At 41.3% G+C, this 11,775-nt stretch overlaps 2 protein-coding genes across 2 annotated transcripts in view; one reads left to right on the top strand and one right to left on the bottom strand.

The window, feature by feature from the left end:
* plch2b (phospholipase C, eta 2b) overlaps window positions 1–3,981 on the top strand; it is a 13,001-nt gene extending 9,020 nt beyond the window's left edge. The window contains exons 5-16 of the mRNA XM_037679805.1: window positions 97–180; window positions 279–376; window positions 458–546; window positions 626–811; window positions 906–1,013; window positions 1,086–1,210; window positions 1,311–1,395; window positions 1,501–1,647; window positions 2,489–2,568; window positions 2,658–3,296; window positions 3,396–3,832; window positions 3,918–3,981. Coding sequence (XP_037535733.1) covers window positions 97–180; window positions 279–376; window positions 458–546; window positions 626–811; window positions 906–1,013; window positions 1,086–1,210; window positions 1,311–1,395; window positions 1,501–1,647; window positions 2,489–2,568; window positions 2,658–3,296; window positions 3,396–3,832; window positions 3,918–3,981 — 2,142 coding nt within the window. The remainder of the gene's footprint in view (window positions 1–96; window positions 181–278; window positions 377–457; window positions 547–625; window positions 812–905; window positions 1,014–1,085; window positions 1,211–1,310; window positions 1,396–1,500; window positions 1,648–2,488; window positions 2,569–2,657; window positions 3,297–3,395; window positions 3,833–3,917) is intronic.
* A 43-nt stretch (window positions 3,982–4,024) lies between these two features.
* On the bottom strand, window positions 4,025–10,821 carry si:dkey-183j2.10 (glutamate receptor U1). Its single transcript, XM_037679386.1, has 9 exons — window positions 10,743–10,821; window positions 7,436–7,467; window positions 7,151–7,330; window positions 6,786–7,009; window positions 6,559–6,656; window positions 5,363–5,580; window positions 5,073–5,292; window positions 4,746–4,990; window positions 4,025–4,515 (listed from the first exon to the last, which is right to left on the bottom strand). Exons 1-9 carry the CDS (start codon window positions 10,804–10,806, stop codon window positions 4,417–4,419), a joined length of 1,380 nt encoding a protein of 459 aa, XP_037535314.1. The 5' UTR covers window positions 10,807–10,821; the 3' UTR covers window positions 4,025–4,416.
* Between the last annotated feature and the right edge of the window lie 954 nt (window positions 10,822–11,775).

Here is an 11,775-nt window from a genome sequence, read left to right as displayed (position 1 = left end):
ATGGATGGATGGATGGATGGATGGATGGATGGATGGATGGACGGATGGATGGATGGATGGATGGATGGATGACAAATCTTTTTTTGGCTATTTCAGGATGGGAATAGTGTCGTGTCAATAACAGCACCCAAAAAGAAGAGACGATTTGGCAGATCAATTATGAGGAGTTTCAAAAGAAAGGTCAGCTATTTTGTTATCATCTGAAGTGTTTAATATTACATTTATTAAACAGTTAAGCGAAGCAAATTTGTCACACAGTTTTCTTTTATACTTTTCAGAGAAAAAGGAAAGTGCAGGTGAAGAACAAGGCCTTGTCGGACGGTGAATCGGACTACAGCAGCAGCCGGGAGAGGACTCAGATTGTTTACCATCCCAAGTAAAACCAATTATTGAAGCGAACATGTTATTTATCTAACGAATACATATCTGAAGTCACATTTTACAACTCTCCCTTTAGAAAAAGGAAAACAATGAGATTGTCTAGAGCTCTGTCTGACCTGGTCAAGTACACAAAGTCTGTTCGTGTACATGAGATAGAAACACAAGGTAAAGTCTAATATCACTGGAGTAGCAGTGTTCTGCTAAGGTCATGGATGCTATGCAATCACGGTTCTCTTTCTGGCAGCATTTGCAAGCAGCTGGCAGGTGTCGTCTCTAAATGAGACCGTAATGAACCAGATTTTACAGCTAAAACCAGGCGAGTTGGTGCTTTTGAACCAGCGCCAGCTCCTGAGAGTCTATCCGTCAAACTTCAGAGTGGACTCGAGCAACTTCAACCCACAGATGTATTGGAATGCAGGATGCCATATGGGTAACAGACTGTCACGTGTGCACTTAAAATAGACCTGATATCACCATCAGAGTTTCATCGTGCCATTTGAATAAATGTTGCCCTTTTGTTTTAGTTGCAATGAATTACCAAACAGAAGGTCCCATGCTTGAATTGTACCGAGCCAAGTTTGCAAGCAATGGAAACTGTGGGTACATTCTGAGGCCTAAGTGCATGTGTAAAGGTATGCAGACTGCAGAATAAATGACTAAGCCTTTAAGCAGAATGAATAGTAAAAACAATTTATTCTTTGCAGGTGCCTTTAACCCAGTGCAGGAGGTTCCTCTATCAGGACACAGAAAAACTCAACTGGTGCTAAAGATCATCAGCGGACAGCAGCTTCCCAAACCCAAAGACTCCATGTTTGGAGACAGAGGGGAGGTAACAACCTTTATTGTAAATACAAAATTTGAGTTTTAAAAGAAAGGTTTTATGTCTAAATTTCTGCCTTTTTCCCCCTTTTGTCTTATTGTGTTTTTAGATCATTGATCCCTTTGTTGAAGTTGAGATCATTGGTCTGCCTGTTGATTGTTCCAAGCAGCAGACCAGAGTTGTGGATGACAATGGTGTGTACAGAAATCATACCAGAGAATTTTCTAAATGTTGTCATAGCAATGGTTTGTCAGTGTTAATGTTTTATTTTGATTTTTTTAAATATTTCAATTATCTAGGTTTTAACCCCATGTGGGAGGAGACCCTTGTCTTCAACATTCAAATGCCTCAGATCGCCCTCGTGAGGTTCCAGGTGTGGGATCACGATCCTATTGGACGAGACTTCATTGGGCAGAGGACTGTGGCTTTCACCAGCATGATGCCAGGCAGGTTTGATGATAACCTCTCCAGAATTGGACTGAAGATCAAATTGTACTTTTTTTTTTTTATTTAGCCTTTATTTATCCAGGTTAGTCTCATTGAGCCACGAGAACTCATTTTCAAGAGAGACGTGTTTTAGGGAGCACATGGTGGGGGTTAAGGGCCTTGCTCATGGGCCCAGAGTGGGGCGAATGAGGGTGGGGGCAAGTGTGGGTGTTTCACCTACCCTACCCACAATTTTGATGTTGTCGGGGCCGGGGCGTGAACCGGCGATCTTCGGATCACAAGCCCACCTCTCTAACCTCTGCGCCACCACTCCCCCAATTTCCAATTGATGAAAGACAATTATTTTACACAAATACACATAGTATTTCCTTTATTTGAATCTTTTCAAACACTGCATTAGAACAAAACAGACACAATTTACAGAAACATTTTATTATCATTCTATGAAGAGCAGGCAATCATGATAGTTGCTTGTGTAAGTGTGTGTCTGTTAGCAAAATATCTCGTGAATTTCTGGACAGGTTTTTTAGTGAAACACTTGTAAATTAATTGTTGAATCTCCCTCTTGAAGTCAACCTAATTTAAGATGACCACCCCAGCTAAATGACCATAGCAAACTCAAAAATAGCTACGTCTCAAACCCTTTTACATAATGGTGTGCCACTTGTTGAGAATCACCTAGTACCAATTTAATGCTACCAATTAACCGAAGTCCACGAAACAAAAAAAGCATCTGTTTGCCAACAAATGATTTGTCAGCGCTCTGATTAAAATAAAATTGTCAGTGTCTATCTGAAGAGAACAGAAATATTAACCAGTTTGTGTGATTTGATTTCTCAGGTTATCGACATGTCTACCTGGATGGAATGACAGAAGCATCAATCTTTGTTCATGTTGCTATCAATGATTTACCAGGAAAGGTACAGTGTTTTAAATTGGTATTTTGTAAAAAAATAAAAATAAAAAAAAATTAAGAAGTTTATTTTGTTTTTTTTGTTTGTAAAAACAGATGAAACCTGCTAATGCTATGCAAGCAGCCAGAAAACATATCCAAAAAGCAGCTCAGAAGCATATGAAGAGCAACCAAAGGCATCCATCACTAGAAGTCTCTGTCCAGTCCTCAGAGGATGGGCGTCCCCTTTTCTTCCACAAGGATTTGGACACCGTCTCACAGGACAGTAGGACTGGGGAAATGTCTTCAATGGCGCAAGGGCCAGCGATCAGGGCTGCCATTCACAAAGGAGCCATGAGTGAGCCAGTGAGGCGAGCTCACAGAGTTAAGATTCATGAACCGCCAGAGACGAGGAGAGGCTTCTTTAGCCGGATGTCTTCCACCGACTCAAACCACGGCGGGACAGCTCCCTGTGTGAAAGAGGAAAACTTTGACCCCGACACCCCTTTTCAGCTTTCTCATCCTGAGAATCCAGCTTCTGATGGCCAGAATCCAACAGAGCAAAAAGAGGAAAATGAACCATCAAACTGTACTGAGATGCAGATGGGAAAGGGATTCAAACTGGAGCAGCTCGAGATACCAGAGGAAGCAGAGCCAGATGAAGACGTTTTCAGTGAATCTGGGCAAACGCCAGAAGCTCAGAGCCGCACAGATTCTGTCCCACAGTCTCAGCTCGTTCAACCGTCTGAAGCCAAACTCTCGATGCTCATCCCCGCATCATCCCCTGCCAGGGTGGGATGGACCTTAGATGCCCCTCCTCACATCCCTCGGTTCCTATCACACGTTGAACACAATCTCTCAACACTTATCCCCCCATCATCTCCCGCCAGAGTCAGACGGACATTAGAGGTTCCTCCTCACATTTTACCGTCCACACCAATACGAACCAAAGCCCTCGTACGCTGTGTCCCCAGAAAACAGACTGCCTCTCCGCAGACGCCTGCAGTGAATCGCAAGCCTGCTTTCCACTGGCAGACGCAGCAAGAACAGACTTACAGCAAGCAGGTGAGGCGCATCCCCAACGGCCTCTGCCTGTCGGACAGCACGTCCAGCTCCAATGACGGCAGCACCGACAGCCTGGAGTTTGTTCCTGCCTGTGTGCCAGCCGGGCCAGAGCAACGAGAGGGCACCCTGCAGAGGGAGATGAAGGCCCTGTTTGACCAGAAGATGAGAGAAATTCACTGTAAATCACCACTTTTTCTAGATGGCGAGTCCTATTTGCAAGAGAACTTGTAAATATGTAGAAACATCCGCAGTTGAAAAAGAACGTGTTGCAGTTGTGTCATCCTGAGATTGACTTGTCTCAACTGTTTTAAGACTTGCGACTCCTAATACCAAAGCCCTTCAGAAGAAGAAGGAAATGACCACAGAACTCAAGTAAGAGATGGGCAAGACAGAAGAGGGGACCGAGTCTCATCTCTGACATTAATAAAGAAACATTTTATTTGATTTTAGCACAGCTGGAATGTTTACAGTCAACATATGAAACTCATGGATTCACTTGATGCTGCTGCCAAATGTACAAAGAGCTTAAAGCGACATTATAAATTTGTAGGCTACTAAAAATATGAGCTTTGTTGGCCACTTTTGTTCAGATTTTAAATGTAAACTTGGATTAAAAATCATTTTTAACAAAAAAAAAAAGATATTTCAGTATTCCTTGAATAATTAGTAAGACTTAATAAAATGTGAGTTTTTAGGGTTACATTTTTTCCGTTGGATAAGAGGTCAATTAGTTCAAAGTTTAGTTCTGAGAATTACTCTTCTAAATGAAGTTAAAGAAAAAAATCCTTGACTAGTTAATGTTTCAAGGTGTTTATGCTTTTTCTTTCTCTACATTTTCCTGGGGTTTGTTCGCTCTGCCGTTTCTCAGGCGCAGACTCAGCTCCTCGTTCAGCACAGCGCAGCAGGATTTCTGAAAAGATGGACACGAACACAGAAAAACACTAGAATGTATCACACTGATACCTTTAATGTGAACTTTGGTTTACAGATGAATTTGTGCACAAACATGAGTATGATTTTTATGATTTGTCGATTTATTTCACAAAAACAGACCATTTTTGACTATAACTCATGTATTTTAATGGATGAAGAAATTCTGCAGCTATCAGGCTACTTGAAATTATGTGCACTTGCACATACCTGCTGCTCTGCTGCTCTTTTGCGACTCTGAAAAGTGAGCTCAAGGACAGCCAGAAGCATTCCCAGTCCAAGGCCCAGAGACAGAACCAGGAACATCCCCTTCAGGCTGTGTGACTGCAAAGCTGAAGGTTTGACTTTATCTGCAAAGCAGCTGCTGGCCCACCATTTGCTTCGCAGATAAGCCAGCTCTCCGGCCTCGCTCAGCTGAAGGATGGCAACACTGAGGTTCTTTATGATTGGAGAACCTTGACGGAAGGCAACATTTTACGATTAGATTTATTTCACTTTCAGGTTTAATTTATGAAAGTTCAAGATGAGAAGCCTCACCGAGAGCCGTAGCAATGCTGTATCCTCTCATACCAACAACTTCGTGCGCTCTCACCAGCTCACAGTGACGGGCCACGGCCAAGTCCAAAGAAACCGACTCCCCAATGAAAGCATAGTTACCTTCTTTGACACGTCTGACACCCTCATCCATAGATGACACAAAACTCTTTGTTCTCTCCATGTGCTCGTATATTCTGCGGTACACGGGGTTGTTTGAATTCTGGAAGATGGAAAGCAACAGATTTCTAGTGAACTCTTACAAAGCAGATCAATCTTTAAGTCGCACTTGCCTTGAAAAAAGCGAGGGTGGAAGAGCCAGCCAGGCAGCCATACTCGATCATGTTCTGATTGGCCAAGTCCTCAAACCCTTTCACCGTCAAGCGGCTGGACTCTGAAGTCTTGGACGAACTCAGGTTGGAGAAGTAACAAGCCAAGAGGACGACAGAAAACAACCACCAGCTGCTGCAGATGACGCGTCCAGACGGAGCTCTGGGATGATGACCAACGCCTGAAACACAGATGCAGTCCATCAGTAGGATAAGAGGGGAAAAAATGGCAGAAAAACATGGTTATTTGCAAAACTTCTTCTTCTTCTTTCGGCTTTTCCCTCTTCAGGGGTCGCCACAGCGAGTCATCCTCCTCCATCTCACTCAGTCCTCACTCCTCCATGTCCTCTCTAACTGCATCCATATATCTCCTCTTTGTCTTTTTCCTGGCAGCTGCATTTCTAACATCCCTCTACCAATATACCCACTGTCCCTCCTCTGGACATGTCCAAACCATCTCAGTCTGGTCTCTCTAACTTTATCTCCCAGTTGTTCAACCTGTGCTGTACCTCTGATGATCTCATTTCTAATCTTATCCACCCTTGTCACTAATATGATTATAAAATGAAATGACATACAACTGTAAAAAGTTATTGGGAATAATGACGCAGCAGAATATCAGTGTTTGGCTGTGCAGTGGTGGACTATCGCTAGTCTTGTACAATTGCTCAGTAATATAACAAAACTATTAACTACCGGTGAAAACTCTTTAGTTGTGTTTTGAAAGGTAAATTTGATAGAACTGAACCACCTTTTAAACATTGTGTTGTTTGATTAAAAGCAAATTTAGAAAAAAAAACATTGACTTCAGTTTATCAAAAGAGAAAATAATTCAAATTTTAACAATAGTTTTACAAGTTTGGTGTCCTGGTGTATTTCTTTACATTGACTTGTCTCTTCTTCAAAAGAGGGTCATCATCAGTCCAACATGTTGGGACACATTGTGTTAAAAGCTCTGCTAAATTAACATTAAAACAAGAGCTGAACCGAAAATGATATTTTATGCTAACTAACCACGTGATCTGTTACTTTACCAGGATGGAGAGGACATGTAACGAGTTTACAATTTATAATAAACCACTACAAGTTGCTGCTGTTAATCTGAAATGAATTGAAATCAGTCATTTATCGACATAACTCCATGTATCTTTGCTGTTTACCTTGTAGAGTTAGAGCTCCAGCTGTATACCACAGGCTGTAGAGGAAACTGAATCTGTTTTTCTCACTCTGAGCCTGACTCCACTCACATGGGCTGAGTCTGCATTTTACACAAGAAATTAAACCACCAAAGTGTAAAGAACAAATAATTACAGACAGGACGTCACATTGTTAATAAATCTTGATTATTATTTGTTCAAAGGTGACAAAGACTTGTCTTATCACCAACCTGGCTGTGACAAAGATGCAGGCAGCAGTGGCCACGTAGGCGAGGAGTACGCCAATCCATGTTTCCAAGGAAAAAGGAGTCAGGAAGTCAAAGAAGCCTGCTTCCTCTGAGATGTCTTTCCTCAGCAAGATGCTGATCCCTGTCTGCATGAAGGGTTTGGTCATGCCCACAGCTTTCTCCCGAGCTGCAGTGAGAGTCAGTGGCGCAATCGCAAGGTCTGCCTCCTGCATATAGAAAACATTGATGCTTTCTGCTTGTGTCAGCAAATATCAAAAAGATGTCTGTCAGTAAGGGAACAGTATTATTGTGTGAGTCACCCAGCCTTGGTTCCTTCCAAGATTTATTTAGTTTTTTTTTGTACTCACCTTTCTAACCACCTCTCCAATCATCCCATTCCAGTTCCCGTTCTCATCTTGCCTGCCGTACGAACCGTCTTTCACCAGCTGCACTTTGTACTTGAAGCTGAGTTTTTTAGCTACTTCAGAGAGCAAGTCCATGCAAAAGCCTTCCAGTTGGGAGCCTTTGGTCATTGTATATGGCTCTTGCTAAAAAAAAAAAAAAAAAAAAAGATAGAGAACAATATTCTGATGCACCTCATCTTAAAGGTTGTCTGACACTTGACATATGGGTTAAAGCAATAGATCAAATACCTTTATTGTTGTGATTCTCAGCTCAGATTGAACTGATGTGGATGAAAAAAAAACACATTAGTTGCAGTTTTAAACATTTCCTAATTTTAGACAAAAATACCTTCAATACTTAAATCACTGAACAGTTCCGCCCCATCCTATCTCACTGATCTTCTGCAGCCGTATGTCCCACCGCGCTCTCTGAGGTCAGCAGACCAGATGCTTCTCTCAGTCCCAGAAACCCGTCGTAAGCTCAGAGGTGACAGGGCTTTCTCTGTTGCAGGTCCACGACTGTGGAATGAGTTGCCACTGAGTGTCCGGCAGGCTCCCACACTCTCAGTCTTTAAGTCTCGCTTGAAGACCCACTTCTATTCGCTTGCCTTTAACATGGTGTGATTTGTTTTGGTCCGGTCTGTTCTCTACTCTGTTGGCCATTTTAGTTAGCTTCTGCTGCTATTTGTATCTGTATTTCTATTTTATGTTTTCCTGTCTGCTGTGCATGTTTGTGTTCTTTTGTACAGCACTTTGGTTGGCCTTGTTGCTGTTTTAAGTGCTATATAAATAAATTGGTATGGTATGGTATGGTATACATCCTTTGTTCTGGATATTGTGATAAATTTAGGAGACTGCAGTCCTGCATTGATTTTAGTTTTATTAAGTATTGAATTTAATCACTTTTTCTATTCACAACTCTCAGAGGAAGATGTTTTCAGTGGCCTAAATTTTATTTAAAGTGTACGGCGCAAAAAAACAATCCTTCAGCTCCTACTGGCCAGAGGGACTTCTTAAAGTGTGGAGACATTTAGGATGAACCATGGCGCAGACGATTCATGTTCTGTGGTCAAAACAGGTCAGGATTGTAATAAATATAACAAATACAACTTTTCGTAGTGACACATGCATTTTTAACATTCTGCACACATTAAAAAAGGCCTGACTTTGTAAGATGTACTGAAGTGACCTGCCTGCAGTTCTCCACTGCAGCAGAGAGCGCAAGAAATATTGAACCGAAAATGAAATGAAACCCGTTACTGCTGCACATCTCAGTGTTTTTCATGAAAACATTGAACCACACAACACCTAAAGCACTTTACTGCTCATCTTATGGCAAAAAGTCTTTTTAGCAAATGTTTAATAATTTTTTGCATTATTTTGCATTTATAACAGGTCTTATATATATGAATGAATAATGCAGATTAATAGAGAAAAAAATGTTAAATATATTTATGACAGGAAAGGAAGACACTTTGTAGGGGATTAATAAATGTCAAGTAATCATTATAGTCAGGAAGCTACTTCCAGTTTATTTTTCGCTCTAGCTTTTGAAGCTGATGTCCATTATAAATTAAACATATAGTCAAAGTTCCTGTGCCTGGACCAACTCTGACACAGAGACATACTTGTGTTAAAATTTGGGATGCATGTATAGATTTTCTGCTCATGAGGGGGTTTCCGGTGTCCTAGAGATCTTGAGTAATTTCTTTCTTCTGAAAAGTACACTCCGCAATCTATTTAAAGCAGTGTGTTAAAGAGTCTCAGTGGCATAGCAGTGTTGGATGGAAGGCTAAACAAAGAGCATCAAAAGCCTCGATTCAGGCCAAAACCTCAGGGATCCGTCCCCATGGAGAGATCCTGACAACCATCAGATCCTCCTTTAACAAATAAAAATAAAAATAAAAAGACGACATGTATGTGAGCTTGTCAAGCCCCCAAAACCTTTTGGCCTCTCTGAAACACAAGGTCTTTGTTTGCATCAAAGGCTTGATTTATTACCAGTTTTGTGAGATGGTCATTGGCTCGATTCCTTCTGTTGGGAAAGATGTGATCAACAGAGGATGCCATCTCCTCTGTGGTCCACTGCTCTCACCCATCTGGAGCAGAAGGACTCCTACGTCCATATGATCTTTGTGGACGTCACATCTGCCTTCAACACCATGATCCCCCAGACCCTGATGGACAAACTACTCACAATAGCTCATCTGTTTGAAACTGGGTCCTAGACGTCTTAACAAACAGACCAGAGTTAGTGAGGATCCACAACTTCTCCTCCACGATAACCCTCAGCACTGGCTCCCCTCAGGGCTGTGTGCTGAGCCCTCTCCTGTTCACTCTGCTCACGTATGACTGTGCAGCTACCCATCCGGGCTGTCACATTGTAAAGTTTGCAGATGATACAGCGGTGGTTGGATGCATCACAAACAATGATGAGTCCAGCTACAGGCAGGAGGTGGAACACCTGGAGAGCTGGTGCAAGGAGAACAACTGTCACATCAATGTGAAGAAGATGAAGAAGATGGTCGTGGACTTCAGAAGGAACAAGCACACGTACCCCACCCCCTGAATATAGGGAGACCTGTGGTGGAACTGGTCTCCATCTACAAGTACTTGGGTGTGCACCTGAATGACAGCCTCAGCTGGGGCAACACCACCAGCTGATCAAGAAAGCTCATCAGAGACTCTACTTCCTCAGGCGGCTGAGGCGAGCTGGTCTGGGAAACTCAGTCCTCACCTCCTTCTACAGGTGTGCAGTGGAGAGCATCCTGTGCTCCAACATCAACGTGTGGCATGGAGGCTGCACAGCTGCAGAAAGAAAAGCTTTGCAGAGAGTGGTGAAGGCTGCACAGAAGATGTTGGAGTCAGTCTCCCCACCATCACAGACATCTACACCTCCAGATGCAGGAAGAGGGCCACCTGCATCATGAAGGACCCCACTCACCCAGCACACACACTTTCTGCTCCACTCCCCTCAGGCAGAAGGTTGAGGAGCATTAAGTGTAGAACCACGAGACTGAGGAACAGCTTCTACCCTGAGGTTGTTAGACTCATGAATCTCTAATCAGGATAATCACTGTGAAAAAAAATTACTGTCATGCCACTTGATTGTTGATATGTGTTGCTGATTATCCATGCTGCTGAGCTCATGCTGCTGATTTAGTTCATGTTGCTGTGTTCATTCGTACTCATCTGCTCACACAGACTCATGTTCGTTCTGCTGTTGTTTGGTGTGTTGTTTTTGCACTATAGCGTATTCTTAGTTCAGCACATGTCTTAGATCATATCTTAGATCTTATTACTGTTTTTCTTTTACAATTTATACTTTTGTTGGATGTAACTGGGACCCTGTGCACACATTTTCGTTCCACCACATGTACCACATGCGATGCAAATGACAAAGAACCTTAACCTTGAATCGAACTGCCACACCAAAAGAAAAATGCATTTACTGGGAATCAGCTGTCACTTTTCTCTACATCAATGCACTAACAAGGATAAATGTAGTAAATTGTTTCTGTTTTCATATAAACATCAGATGCAAATAGTGTCTTACCTGCCATGCACACTCCTATATCCAGGAAAAATACAGAAGGCAAAAGAAAAAAGCCAAGCAGCATTCTGGCTCTTATGATTTTCAACTTATAAATAAATGAAACTTGAGGGTTTATGTTGCATCAGAAGGTGGTGTTACCTTTAAAAATGTAAGCAAACATAAACAAATGCATAGAAAATAAGCAAATAGTTTAAAAAACAGACAGTGTGTAGAAAGTGCAAAATTAAATTCATACCTGCGAAGAGTCCAAAATGTGAGTGAAGGATCGGTCTGTCAGCTGCAAACGGAGACTGTGAGAGTTGAAGTTTTTTAGATTAAAATGTGTCAGGAAAGAGCCAATCAAGTGTTTGTGGGTGGAGAAAAAATATGCAATGAATGGGTGGAGAGAAACAGCATGATGTGAAAAACATTGTTCCTAATGAGGAAAACAAATCTAAGAAAAAGAATGTCTGTATTTATTGTACATGAGTAGATGAAACATAATCAGATGAAGTTGTGAAAAAACAAAAACTGTCCTAAAATTATGTTTGAGCTAAGTTTAAAAAACTTAACATTTGTTTTACACTTTAACTAAGACATGTGCAAAACTGGATTTTGTTTCAACCCCAAAAGGCATGATATAGTGTTCTAAATAAAATGTAATAATTACGCATTTTTAATTTGTGTACGTGAGTGTGCAAAACTTTTAAACCACCTATAATTTATTTATACTTCACTCCAAGGCTTTTCTGTAACATTTTAAAGTAGACTTGACTATAAAAAAAATTCAAAAGACTATTGAAATATTTTACTATAGCTTCTTGAAAGTAAAATAATAATAAAAAATAGGACTGAAGCAAAAGTATTGCATTTGTAAACATTGGTAGCATTATTTATTTTATTATTTATTAGTAACCTGCAGTATGCAATTGTTTAAAAGTTTTAGTTACCGTATATATTTTCTGGACCTCGAGTGCTCTGAGTATTAAAAGTGGTAGGACCAGTGGTGTAGTCTACATTTTTGTAGTGGGTATACTGTGCTTAGAAAACAAAG

The sequence above is a fragment of the Nematolebias whitei genome, chromosome 7, assembly GCF_014905685.2.
Source record: "Nematolebias whitei isolate Nwh7 chromosome 7, NemWhi1, whole genome shotgun sequence".
In the NCBI taxonomy this organism is placed as follows: Eukaryota; Metazoa; Chordata; class Actinopteri; order Cyprinodontiformes; family Rivulidae; genus Nematolebias; species Nematolebias whitei.
This window is presented reverse-complemented; position numbering and strand designations above follow the sequence as displayed.

Excerpts from the sequence above, each read along its gene's own strand:
- si:dkey-183j2.10 (XM_037679386.1), bottom strand. The coding sequence starts at position 10,806 with ATGCTGCTTGGCTTTTTTCTTTTGCCTTCTGTATTTTTCCTGGATATA. Across the intron at positions 7,468-10,742 it reads TATAGGAGTGTGCATGGCAG|TTCAATCTGAGCTGAGAATC; the intron begins GTAAGACACTAT and ends CATCCACATCAG. Across the intron at positions 4,516-4,745 it reads AAAGAGCAGCAGAGCAGCAG|AAATCCTGCTGCGCTGTGCT; the intron begins GTATGTGCAAGT and ends CCATCTTTTCAG.